We start from the raw sequence: 14777 nt of genomic DNA on the forward strand, positions 1-14777 counted from the left end.
GCCTAAGAATCTGCAAGTAAAAAGGATTTCATTGAAAAATATCCTTAAATAAAATAGAACTGAACACATATATCATCTGGCTCTTTTTATCTATTATGCATACAAAATAAGAGAAAAGTTAAGAAAATAGAAATAGGTATTAGAATTTATTTTAAAAACGTTCAGCTGTACATTTACATATATGTCTTACTGATATTTCTTAATTTACTCAGGAAGACGTGTAAATGCTAAATCATTTCAGCAATTGTTTCCTGTTTGTCAAAATCGTTTCAAATATGTATGTCAATATGTATAAGGGCCTGTTGCCCTCATACATAATAAAGATTTTAATTATGATGACTCACAGGCAGAACATTTGCACAGGAACTTATTTGACACTCATCTCTACGTAAATGTGTCACAACATGGTTGGAGAGTCCACCTTGACAAAAAAATTGCAGCAATGGACAAGCATGGAATGGTCTCTTCACATCGGGCACTTGAAGATGAAAGCTGTAATCAACACAGTACAATATTGGTCAAACGCACTGAGGAACAAACGACTGATGGTTCACACAGAGGCCACAGTAGCATTCTACATAAACAAGAAAGGATCAACAAGATCTCACACGCTGCTACAGCTAACCTTTCAACTGTTCATAATCATCAATAAGCTGTACCTGCACATGAAGTCATGTTGCATTCCAGGAGCACGGAATGTCATGGCAGACAGTCTGTCGCATCCCCTGCAACTATATATTTCCAGAGTGGATGTCACATCAGGAAGCATTTCACCTATTCAAACATTCGGATCACTGCAAATAGATGTATTTGCAATCAAGGTCCACTAAACATACCAGCATACGAATCTCCATTACTGGCTCCACTTGCATGGACAACAGACACTTTAAGCATCTCGTGGGAAGAACTGAACGCCTACACATTCCAGACCCCAGTTTTTCTACCAAAAGTCATTGTAAAGATCAAACAAATGAGGATGCTGCTACTGACTTTGGTCGCACCCTATTGTCCTGCTAGGGAAGGGTTTCCAGTACTCATAGATAAACTAGGAAAATATCACTATGACTATCAGAATGGAAGAATCTGCTGATCCATCCACACACCAAACAAGCTCATGGGAATCTGTCATTGTTCCAACTATACGTAGGGATAGTATCAAAGCTTGCCTAAAGAAATAAGAATATTCCACAAGAGCTGTGAAGTCAGTAACCTTGGCTTTACACAAATTGACTCTCACATTATATGATGACAAATGGATGCGATTTGAGACATATGCCATGTGGAGAGACTTTTTCTACATGGAAAGCCTCACATCCTCAAGTGGCAGATTACTGAAGTCATTTACGACGTACATGAGGACTCAAAGGTTCCACATTAGTGACTTGCCTGGCAGCGCTCAGCTCAATTATTCCCATAAGAACAGAGATAAAAACGAGGAAAGTGCCACCCTACTGTGCTCGTTTAAGCTGGAGGACCAACAATGAAAGTTCAAGGCACCAGCTTTGGAAATGAATGTTGTATTACTTGTCACCAGTGATACAAAGGAGCTCTTAGACAGGACATCCTTTGAACCATTGATACAAAAAAGCTGTTTCTGCTTGTCCTATTAATGGCAGCTCAGATGTCAGAAGTACATGCTCTGGATTTTTGCTGACTAGTTAGACTCTGGACATTGTGATGTAGTACACTTTGGATTGAGATGGGATTTTGTTGCCAAAAATCAACTGCTTGGACAACCGAACAGACAATTCCACATCCTATCTACAGTCCTCAGACCAGAAGATACACAGGATTTATCTTTATGCCCTGTCAAAGCTCTGAAAATATATCTCCAACAAACAAAAACACGTAGACAAAAATTCAAGCACCTACTTATCCTCTTTTCTACTGAGACACCTATGGAAATATCATGGAATACGATCTCAGTATGGATGAGAACTGTATGAAAGCTTGCCTAAAGAAATGAGGATATTCTGCAAAAGTGGCAAAGCCAATTACCTTGGCTCTATGCAGATCATTTCACTCATTATGTGATGACAGATAGATGCGGTTTGACACATATGCCAAGTGGTAAGCCTTTCAACTCAGGGCATGGTGATGTCACACACTTAGGACTAGATGGGATTTTATTGCCAAAAATGAACTGCCTGGACAACCGGACGGTCAATTCCACATCCAGGCATTATCATCATTCCTTGGACCAGAATATGCACAGAATTTCAGTTTGTGCCCTATCAGAGCCCTGAAACTATAGCTTCCATGAACGAAAACACAGAGATGAAAATTCAAGCGCCTGTTCATCCCCTTATCTACCAACCCACCCACAAAAATATCATGGGATATGATCTCAGTATGGATGAAAGCTGTGTCAAAGCATGGCAAAACAAACAAGGATATCCTGCAAGAGAAGCGAGGGCAGTAATCTTCGTGTGCTAAGGGTAACCCTAGGTCTCATCCGGCGTGTTACCACTTAGCCCTAGGGTGTTCTTTGGCAATCAGCCCCCAACTATTTCCCAATGCTGTTTATAAATAAATACTTTATTGCACTCTCTGTTATGTTATTATTTGCATAAATTCACTTTTTCTATGGTATCTTGAATCAAACTTAGAGCTCCATATAGACTGATACTGATCAGCATGTTTCCTGGTTCCCAATCTTAAGAAGCAGCATCTGGAACATTGTATCATATAGGTATATGTATCAAATGTAGACAGTTTGTCTATTTTATCGTAGACCCAGAACATGTAAAGGAGATACCTGTACATATAACGAGTGGCAACTTGTCTTGATGGAGGGAAATCTTGACTTAAAGTTGCATTAGACACTAGCAAGATGCTAGTTAATCTGTATATCCAGACAGACAAGTCAGCAGTCACTTCAAAAGAAGATCAGCCATGGTGTGGACCCCCAGAGTACTGCATGAATATTGGGAGAACAAGATACATAAGAGTATCATTATCATTGCCGTAAGGGAAATACTGGATGGACTTAAAGACAGCCAGAGAGTTCATATTGTCAATCTAATAACACTGAGACAGGGATCTACTATACACTCCATGATATGGTTAAGCTCAACATTATTATAGCTTATTCTGTTCAGGGAGGATTGAGACATTTTTCCAAGTCAGAGGTATTTTGTTGGATGAGAATGGTTATCAGTTGCAGGGTTTTCCAAACTTTCACTATATATTGTAATTTCAGAAAATGGAACTGCATGAAGCACATGACCCTGTGTGTTAAAATGCAGAACTGTACACTTCGTTTGTTAGAAGGGCTGTCACTTTTGTACACTGAGATAGTTTAAAGTATACATAGAGGATACTAAACGACCTTCCGTGTAATACCATTTTTATTAAACGAGTTAATGAGTTTGATACTAAATCTTTAATGAGTTTAATGAAAATGGTATTTCACCGAAGCGAGTTTAGTATTCTGTTTATTACTCGCCAACATAAATTGACAGAAACTGCGGCGAAATTGCCTACAATGTGAGGACTCTCAGCTTTCAAGTCAAGCAAGGTCTAATAAAATCGCGACATCAACATTAGCATTGTGACGTCACAACATTAAACCGTTTTGATGTCATACGTCATACGTCAAGCGGTATTACACTAGTGTAATATCGAGGTGAAAATATTACGCTGCAGTATCTTCAACGCGCAAGTAATAAAGAGAGTTTATTGTCATTATTTACTTCCAGCTTATTCATGCAGTTGGTGGAGTAAGGGAGGCTGTGACAGTTAACAAGCCACTTGATGGATACTATGGACATGCTGATAATTTCCCTCCTCCTCCAGACATGTCACAATTGCATATCTCAGGTGAGACAAATCTAAGCTGCAAACTATGTTTAACAGCAAACTAGATGAGAAAATATTTCACTTTTTCTATGGTATCTTGAATCAAACTTTGAGCTCCATACAGACTGATGCTGATCCTCATGTTTCCTGCTTCCCACTCTTAGCAGCAGCATGTATCAAATGTAGACAATTTGTCTATTCTATAAATAAAAGAATATACAGTTGAACCCCGTTTATCCAGACGTTTTGCTTTCATTCGAAAATCGTCCGGATAGTGAGACGTCTGGTTAACTAGATCAAGCAAGCAAAACGTGAAGATTATGTGAAAGCGAAAATTTTCATGTATGTAACAGTGAATCTTATATAACATATAAGTGAACCAATAATACATGGAAGGCGGAACGCAGGTTACCATTTGTCAAGTTGTCTCGGACGTAATCATGTAGCATGTGGAGCTTCAGATTGTAAGTTAGAAGAAAAATGTAAATCAATGACAGAAAGATTCTGTTTTGCCAATTGCATATTTTATTTTTTAATTTTAAATGCCCTAAAAACATATGACATCACGTCGAACTTATGCTGTCTGCAGAAAGTAAACTTCCAGATGGGATCACATGACTTAGATCATGTGGGAGGCTAATTTTAATTTGCATTGCGACAGATAGCAGTGGTCGTTTAATAAATGTTATATGCAGTACAACTACAGTGTAGTTTACCTTAATCCAACTTCACAGTGTTTTCGTTACTGATGAGATGTTCTCACATGCGCCAAATCCTAATGAACAACCAGAGTCACAATTTTTTGATGGCTAATTAATCAATTCACACCAAATGCCTTCCGATAGATGAAGAATGAAATCACATAGTTGTGCAGTAAACAGTATTGACATGACACATGCACATGCACATTGCACAGATCTCTCCGTCCAGATAACTGGATAATTTTTCAATGGAAATGTATGCTAAAGGTTTGAAAATTCACCATCCGGGTCCGGAAGTGCGGGGTCCAGTTAAGCAAGTGCAATTAATGAACATAAGTTTCGTTTCACATAAAGATCGTCCAGAAGGCGGGGTTGCCGGATATTGTGGGTCCGAGTAAACAGGGTTCTTACCATATAAACAATATATACTATACAGGTATATTAAAAATGAAATGTCATAGAAATAAACCCTGTCTTGTTTTAACAATACAGGTATTATATGATTAGGACTGCAAATCATACAAATAAGACTCATTTCATAAATATAAGACAAGTAACCAAGAAATAGAATGGCAATGATTTTAAGCAACTGTACAAAAAGCTTGATATGTAACAACCATCTTCAATGTCAATCTTATAAAGACACCACCGGTGTCTCTTAATAATGGATAAAATATACGCTGCAGTGAGGAAGATAAGTACCTCACAGGAAACCTTGCTACTCCAAATGAACGTACTTGTTGTCAAAGAAAATTTATCGATCAAAATTGACAAGCTGAAGTTAATGAAAGCAAACAGGATATGATAAGGTTTCATGGAAATGACAGATTTACACTCAGATAACTATTAACTTTTTCTTCCTTTTGCATACAGCTGCTTAGGACCAGTGCTTACTGTGCTACCTCCTGCTGTTATCAATGTGAGAGGGGCAGTGGGGTAGCCTTGTGATTTCAGTACTTATGTGATTTGACCCACTTTTTGAGTAATGAGGAATTGAGTTAATTTAATTATTCGAAATCAGTATTTGACATTAAAGCTTCATTCTTGATATCATCATATTATCTTTCTCAGAGTCCATCATTTTTTAAAGTACTTAGGTGACTACTAATTTTATGGTCAGACTACTAATTTTAATGTCAGACTACTAATTTTGAACCTTGAAAGTACTATTTCCAACACTTGGGTGTTGGCATCTCTGAATATATCTCATACTTAAATGGGAATCAAGACATAGTTATATAAATCAAAACATGGTAACGTAATGTAATATGAAATGTAATATGTAATTACAGATGTAATAATGTCTTCAATGCTTAATGTATTCTTCATAATGATAATCATGTGATAAGTAACAAATTCTTTTTAATGAAGTAACATTTACTGTGAACTCATTTTCAACCCAAAGAGTAGATTTCATGTTCTTAGAACCAAGTGATTCTATAATGTTCCCAGCTGTGACATTAAATACTTCTCTGAATATTCAACTGACCTATTTTAACTTGGAATTATTAAATGTTGATGTTTCACTTTTACAATTAGAGCACAATTGTTTACTATTGGTTTAAATCTTCATCAACGTCTAGAAGTATTACCTTAGGTCAAAGACTCACCATGTGTGAAATACTTGAACAACCTTTAGAGAACCTATAAAATGGACAGTATATGGTAATGACACATTATATATTAGCTTTATCTGCCTTTATTTCCATACTTACAAGTGGCAACAAAGTGGAGTCAAAATTTTCATTCAGCTGAACGTGTGATAATTTTGGAATTTCTGAAACTTTTCATTCCAACTTAGATTATTCATATTTAGGCATTTTACCCTCTTCATACAGCTGTGGAGCTGAAATTGAGAGTATGTTGTAGAGAAATTTAGTATTCAAAAGTCAAAGGTGTGTTAGCTCCAGAATCTCAAATATATTGCTTCCATTTCAAATCCAAAAACATTTTAGTTTTGAAATTATTGATGTTACCAACTACTTAAATATTGCGCTCAAGGTTATGTGTTGTGTGTTATTGTCCTAATTGTTTGTAGCTACATCGTGTGTAGATCAACTTGCTGTTTCATCGAAGGGATGGCCTTCCAAAGTTCCTCATAAAGAATTTAGCAACACTATGCATATCCAGCAGAAGCCATTATGTGCAACTCCCTACACCATAGTAATTGATAGTGATGCTGGTAGAAGTGTGGTGGCTCGAGGTAGATAACTGGGTGCAGTATGTGTGTGAATTCCCATTTCCTGCCAGTCTGTTTCAAAATCATAACCCTTTACTTTGCATGGTGCCTGATAATATATTTCATCATTAATGTGTACCAAGGAAACAATTTCATGTATGATGCATAACCTGTCATCTTCCGTGTGCACATTGTATTTTTGATTCCTAGATGTTGAGACCAAAACTAATGTGTAATTTGGAAATATAACATCCCCAATAGCATAGGTGTATGTTTTTTATGTAGAAGACAGGTACTCAAGAGACTCAGACAGTGGTAATCAAACAGTGTGACTGTCATTCAGAAGCTTCAGATATCTTAGAATATCAAGTTCAGTTTGGGTCGACAAACTTAATGAACATGTCCTGAAATTCTATAGAGTTTGTAAGTCTCTATGTAGAATTTATATGTTGTGGATAATGTGGGGATTATATTATGTTTTTTTTAATTTAATACATATACTCCATTAATCGGGTGAAGTTGTATTTGTTCATCACTCACTTCGTTTGTGAATCTGACACGTTGATATGTGTTCCTAGTTGATCTGAACTCAATCATTTTCACTCAAAATGGAATGAGATATGTTATTAAAACAGGGAGTCAACACATATGTTCCATTCGTCTCACATATATGAATTTTCACATTTATTTTAGCCACAAGAAACCACATGGTCAGTGAAGCTGAAACATGCTTGTCATGAAGGATGGCACCTCAAACTTTTTCTCCAAAATTTCCATTAAAAGCTAAACTTAGCATGTATGTTGATCCTGTTTATAAATATCTTGTACAAATATACCAATTAAGTAATAATTTTCCCACATATTTTGTGCTGAAAATGTCACTGACAACAACATTTAAGTATGGTGTGATGGAAATGAGTCAGTTCAGTGTAATATGACAGTCGTATATCCATGAGAGCTACAGTGCCATGGCACAAATATTTTAAGTGTAAGTACTAAGCATAAGCATGGAGATTGTCTCCACCTTTCATATGCTTCTACTGGCTTATCAAGATGTCTGTATTTGTTCATGTAAGTCGTCATTAATTTGTCTGTTCTTGGTATTGTATGTATCTCACCTAAGCATTTACATGATTGAATCACATTTAATTCTTCAGTAGTAGAATATATTCTTGTGAAGTTATAAGTTCAGAGGACATGTGGTTGTCGTTTTCCACTGTGTAAAATACCTATCAAACCACCATTTTCTGTACTTACAGGTTATCATTTAGGAGATAAACATCGTGTGTTCGCCAGTTTCCGGAGGTTATTGAGTATTTGAAACATGGGAATGCATTTGGAACCGAGGGCGTCAGCCGGAGGTTTCAAATGAAACATTCCCGTGCTTCAAATGCTCAATAACACACGGACATTGGCCAACACATTATGTTTATCGACATTGTAAACACAAAAGTAAACCAAAGGGTTTTACTGTCTGCACTCGTTTACATCGTGTACAGGTACAGCAGTGAAGTGTTATCATCAGGCCGTTTCAGCTGGTTCCCATGGTAGCATCTGGAGTTGCTCATTTGTGACGTCATTCTGACTTTACATCACAATATGATTTGAATGACGTCACCACTGTTGATGACACAACAAAACAATTGTTTGCGAGGTCAATACGCAGTGAATAGTCTTGCAGTTTCCGGGAATCTAATACCATTTGATCATGTTTTTCAACCAATCAGATTACAGAACACAGTGACTTTTGGTTTACAATAGTGGACAAATTTGTTTGCACGAAGGCAACCTTTTGTCGACTGTCTCAACATACAGACCCATGTCAGTTATATTTGCACACTTGACATAATTTCCATAGACTTACATGTTATTTCAGTGAAGCATAAATAAGTGTCATGAAGTGAGTTTAAGATGGATCGTTGTCAAATTTGACAGGCACATAATTTCAGGAAAGAGGATTCCTCACAAGTGTGCAAAATTTGACTTGGATGTTAGGAAACTTAAATTCATGAAAAATATTTATGCTACACTGAAATAACAGGTTAATCTATAGAAATTACATCAATACAACTGGCACAGGTCTGTATGCTCAACCTGCCCTGTTAACAGTACCTCATATCTATCTCCACCTCGACAGATAAGATAAAGACAGTAGGATGGCATTTTCCATAACATGCATCATGTCTCCGGGCTCACAACAGTCTTTGCACTGACTGTTCTGACTGTTGGTTTTGTATAAGCAAGTTCAGAAACCAGCTCCTGCCAACTTATGATCTTAGACCAACTAAACAATAGTACATTAGTGACAATTCTTCTTTACTGGACAGACACAGCTTGATGGCAGCACTATTCCAAGTGTACCTTGCTAAACTGTCTTGCCAGTACTTCCCCAATATAGGTTTAACCAGTTTTCCCTTCAGACTGTAGAAGACGTTGAAGGAGGGCTGTTTATCTTAATTACTGATTCATACCTAAATATCACATGTGCCTTATATTTGTCTTTCAATGGTGGGACGGCGTATTGGCAAATAAACTGTGTTGCTATATATTGTGATTCAGGTACCCATATTGTGACACTTGTCATGATATATTGGCAACCTAAGTGTTGCCAGTAAGCGCCACTAATTGTGCATGTTGATTATGTTTTCTTCTTCATAAGTCCCTAAACAAACATATTATGTTTCTAATAACACAGTCTGCCTCTTGACTGGATTTTTACAATCAATGGAACATATTAGCCTAAGACTGCTAAAATAATTAATCAAAATTCATAAAAATTAGTTAACTTGAGTGTGCATAGGATTCAATGTATAAAATAGTTTAAGAAAGCAGTAAAAGTCAGTGTACTCAAAAACTGCTAAACGAATGGTTTTTGAGCTCTGTGCACTTCATGCGTCATATTGTGATGTCATTTGCTTGTAAGTAATACAGTTTCTCATAGGAGAGATTGGAGGTTGGTAATGTTTGTACTAGTTGTCACCCTCCTATGAGAGGGTGACATGGAAACTTGCTAAAGCAACATTGACCTATGAAATTAAAGTTAAAGTCACTTCTCAATAATGGTATTAGTACCTGCACTGAAACATCGCCCCCAATGCAATAAAGAAGTTGAATATCCATAGAGCTTGATTTTCCTTCATCTATACAACTTCTAAATTGCATTTCAAAGAAGAAATTAAAGTATTTTCCATGATGGTATGATAAGTAAAAATAGAAACTAGTGTACCGCCATTGGTTGGTTGAGAAAGAAACGGGTCTGCCTGTTTGATAACTGTCAGATATCTGCTATCTGATAACACCTAGCAAAGAATTCGCACCTTCTTTTGAGAAAGCAACCATTACTAAAAGTGGCATGTATTCTTTGTCAACCTCAAATGGACAGATTTCGTTGGACATGGAGTTCTCATCCAACATGTTTATGCTTGAAAACAAAACTAGTGATGCCTTACTTCATAACTAGCCTCTGTCCCAGGGTGCTATTAAATCTCACAGGGAAAATACAACAGCCATCTACAATTACAAGAGTAGAACTTTACCTTGTTTTAAGGAATGATCATAAATGGCACAAAATCAATTTCTGCTCTTCCAATAGTCCCAGACTGAAAGAGCTGCACTTTGACATGCATGTTTCTTCTTTCAGTGGCATATTCTGTTCATATCATTAGACTTTAGTTTCTCTTCAGTATATCAGCAGCCTTTGTTAAGTGTCAGTGTTTCTTGACATCTTAAATTGTTCCCAATATCAAGGTGAGCTGCAGCACCATAGCAGAATATTTCAAGAATATCATTGGCCAAGTGGAAACTTGGTGTAGATAATCATTGTTTGTTTGTTTTGGGCTAAAACGTGTCAAGTCACATATGGCAGTGATATTGTTTGAAAAGTTTCCATTGGGTAATTCTGAAAGTACTTCACATACCATCTCAGTGGTTTTTTTTATGAACTTGTTGATCATACTAATTACATCAAACTATACACAGTTAATAGGTGCTCACCTGATCTGATGAGAATTAACCATCATCCAACTTGTAGGCAATATTACCCTGATGCTCTTTTTTATGCTTCATGAAGACATCTGTGCATGTATTAGCACTAACACAAATACATTGCCATGATGTGTCTCCATGCATCCTTGAAAGAGTGTTGAAAGAAATGTTCACGCTAATGAAAAACTTGTAATGTCTTAATTTTGTTCACAAAAGACACTGTAGAGAGGGCTATGGTGGAGCAGTCACATCTATGTGAAGGGACTAATTCTTAATGCAAGGGAGATGTATCAACAACATTTTTTTTAAAACAAAAAAGAAGGCTTGAATATTATTGGTGCAGGTGTATTGGCTACATATTTTGGCCAGTTCTTCCACTGCTTTACTTGATCGTATCCCCCTCACATTTTAACTGCTCACCAATTACATGTTAAGTAAGTGCCCTTTGTCCTTGATTTATATTAGTTTTCCTGTTTCAGTTCAAAGAGCAGTTATTGAATAGGTCAGTGAAATGTGTACCCCGAAAATGTACATAAGCATGTCACTTGCAGTGTAGGAATGGTTCAGTTGTTACACAAGGTGATTTACAAGTATACTAGATGGAATTTTTGTTGCAGTCTGTACCTGCCCTGATTCTGATATCCTTCTACCAAATATTGGAAAACGAATTTTGCTGTTTATTTCATAAATAATGCATAACTTCTCAGTGTCTTGCATGATGCATCAGCTTTCCATGGATGTTAATACGACACTGTTGATGTTTTTATTGTTGCTCTTTCATTGGTCCCACTTGCTCACTCAGTTCCAGATTCCTACAGCTCCATTGGCCCTCACGGAGCACATGAAGGTACTGCTTTCCTGGATCCTTCCACCTAACATGTGATGATGTATACTTTGTTCTTTACTAACATCAGCATTATTTTTCAGTTCTCTGCATCATGTTTTGTAGATGATTAGTGTATATGTTGTTTAGTGTTAGACTGTATATGATGTATGTTTTATATTATACTTTACTGTCATAAAGTTGTCATAAAAATGTGTGAAATAACAAAGATTAGTCTTTTCAGGGTGATTCTGTTAAGATGTTTACCTGATCCTTGGTCTTGCAAAAAATGTTCCATTTATTAGGCACCCATGAACAGGTCTATGCTGCTTTGGAGACCATGTCCAGTTGGTTGGGGCCTCTTTGAATCAGGAGTTTGGGGAGGAAGTGCAGTAGATCTCATCATATCTTTGGGGTTCTAGGCTGAGGAATCTTGATTCCCCAAAGATCGAGGGAAAAGTATTTTAATCTCCAATCTGTCTTGACTAAATGTCATGCTTTGGTATTAGATGGAACAAATGTGTCTAATCTTAACCTTTCTGGAAACTGATTTCTTCAGTACCAAGCAATCTGGATCGCTTTGTGTTCGTTATACCCTCATCTTCTGAGCAAGTCTCATTTTTCCTTCAGTCTGGTTCAAGATAACTACAGCTGCACAATAGCAGAAGCAGTTTCTTTGTATTGGCTGCTTTCATTAGGGTTCAGCATGTATCTCAAGAACCATTCTAATCAAGCCATCCTGCTTGCTTGGAACTGGTATTCTCAATTGTTTCCTTGGACCTTGCTCATGTCCATTATATGCTGGCTAGAGAGCCCAGGCTTTTCTTCTTCCATCTTCAGTGTCCAAGTGTTTCATAGTATGAACGAAAAGGTCCTTCTATAAGAAAAATATTTTAGAACTATTTCTATTTTACTGGCCTCTATTTTACATTTACCAGTGGCATCCTTGGAAACTGTATTCTGATAGGTCTGACATTTATTAGTAGTAAGTTAAATAAAGCCAATGCATAATCCAGTAATGCTTCAAAAATATATGATTATGAAGTTACAATCACCTTGCGCCCACAAATTCCCTCAATATTGAAAATGTTGAGGCCACATTATAAATCCATGAGTGATTGAGGACAGTGAATGTTTTCTGCTTAACCCTGCAGTTATGGTATTTCATTTCTTCATAATGAGATGACAACCAAAATCAGGCAAACTTCTGGCTTTACCATCCACTTGATGCAGCAGAAATCTTGACTTTTCTCTAAGCCAAGCAGCTCTTCAAAGGTTAGGCTTTATTTGCATGTTTCACACCACTGGTGTTGCAGTTGACAATGTTGTTGCATCAAACAACACCTCTGACAGGTCTTCTGAGAGCTGTCTCACAGAGACAGTTCTTCAAATTTGTGGATTTGCTAATTGTTTATTAATCCCTGAATGTAATGCTATGGCAATGTTTGTAACTATTAAGACAGACAGGGATTGACTGTCTTATCCTTCATAACTCAGTAATGCACAACATATTTTATCATCAAATTTAGTCATTGAAGTATTTTTTCACATTGCTCTTAATTTGACGTACATATTTTCTTTAACAAAGATTTTGGTATTTTGATAATATTTTGTGTCTTGAAAATGATTTGCCTGTGGAACACAACAAATAGATCTGCAAGAAGTTTCTGCAAGCAATACCTAAATGAAAGCATGTACGTTGGCTAAGTGTCAAGCTATGTTTTTTAGCATCTCTGCGGCCCAGCCAGCATGAGCCAGCATCAGGATGTCCAGTGTCTATCCCACCAGTGCCACCGCCACCACAGGATATGTTCCTGTATTATGACTATGGATCCAGAGGTTATGGATAAAAGATTTTGTTTCTGTTTTCAGGCATGTGATACCCAGCATGAATGGCTGTTTGTTTCTAACTGTTTTTAGGTCTCCTGGACCTTCCATCCAAGTGGTAAAGCATGTTGTCTGTCTATACATTCTTCATCAGACCCAACCCAAACAACTAGAGAGATCAGGTTGAAATTTTTTAATAAAAAGCATTGACATGAACAAGAACAATGGAGAAACCCCTTTTAAAATTTTGGTATTAGTGCATTAATGTTATATCCATAATAAGTGTTTTGAAGACCTGTCAAGCAGACCACAAGTTACAAAACCAACTAACAGCTGTGCTGTCCTTCCTTTCAAAATGTGTAGCATTCTTCTGATTTGGAATGGACCAGTTCCTTTTGTCTATGTATAACTTATCTACTAAGTGTGATGTGTCTTTATGATATTACTGTTACTTAATTATGGTTTGAGATAGAGAGGAAGATTGGAGTGTTCCCACTGTCTGAGATGGCATGTATAATTTCTGCAGAGCTGCATCTCTGTTTGCTGGCAGGTTTTCCATTGGAATTTCTGATTGTTGGATCATCAGCACTTTATCCATCATTCTTAGTGATCTTAGCTAAGTCAAAATGTCTTCTACCAGCACAATTAAGTAATATGATTATTTCAGGTTCTTGTTGCCCAACAGAGAACAATGTTACTGACAATTAACACATCCCTTACCAAGCAACCTATTATTTGTTGTGTTTTCTCATTAAAAATACTTACAATTTAACCAGATGACCCTTTAGCTGAATGTAAACTGTTTATGTTTGTGTTGTGTTTGTTTCTGTCAATAGAGGGATGGCTATGAGGTTTTCTTAAAATTTGACCACAGCGTTTTTTGGCAGATATTTGTCATCTGTGGAAAGTATTGCTCTTTAGAATTTCCAAAATGTTGTACTACATAAGGTTACTACTGAAAAGATCTTATTCTTATTAATGTATACCTCTTAGACTTGATTGATATTATCCTGAAACTTGATTCTGAATTGGCATCTTCACTTTGAATGGCATAGTTTTTCTTCCCAGTGGTCAATCAGATGCTATCCGCAGTATATATTCAAAGTCCCTGTTGAGGAGGCATAAGCATTTGCATCAGTAATGCTCACCCATTGCTTTGGAGACAAACATGCTGTAGTCCCTCCCTGATGAGCTCTTCAACTGGAAATGTGAAGAGGTGTTGGAAATCCATTTATCAGAGGAGTATAGGACATTTAACAGGGCTGTAACATCAGCTTCCTCATTGTAGCCTAGACTACGACAGTGTGATCCCTGTTGTCAAGGAGGTCCACAAGAATTTCTTGGCAGTGGATTTTCAAAAGGACAGCATAAACCCGACTTTCATGGGGCTTCCCAGACTTTATTTGCAGGACATACATATCAGCTTGATGAACCCAGGGTTGCAGCAGCCATAAACAAGTTC

At 37.0% G+C, this 14777-nt stretch overlaps 1 protein-coding gene across 6 annotated transcripts in view; it reads left to right on the forward strand.

Moving 5' to 3' along the window:
- Window positions 1-14777, forward strand: part of LOC137261940 (vinculin-like) — a 163590-nt gene that overhangs the window by 81439 nt on the left and 67374 nt on the right. For 2 of the 6 annotated variants that reach the window (XM_067799756.1, XM_067799757.1), the window contains exons 17-19: window positions 3702-3822; window positions 11468-11512; window positions 13217-13327. In XM_067799756.1, coding sequence (XP_067655857.1) covers window positions 3702-3822; window positions 11468-11512; window positions 13217-13327 — 277 coding nt within the window. The remainder of the gene's footprint in view (window positions 1-3701; window positions 3823-11467; window positions 11513-13216; window positions 13328-14777) is intronic. The other 4 variants (XM_067799758.1, XM_067799759.1, XM_067799761.1 and 1 more) reach the window with 2 other exon arrangements.

Source organism: Haliotis asinina, chromosome 14 (assembly GCF_037392515.1).
Source record: "Haliotis asinina isolate JCU_RB_2024 chromosome 14, JCU_Hal_asi_v2, whole genome shotgun sequence".
Lineage (NCBI taxonomy): Eukaryota > Metazoa > Mollusca > Gastropoda > Lepetellida > Haliotidae > Haliotis > Haliotis asinina.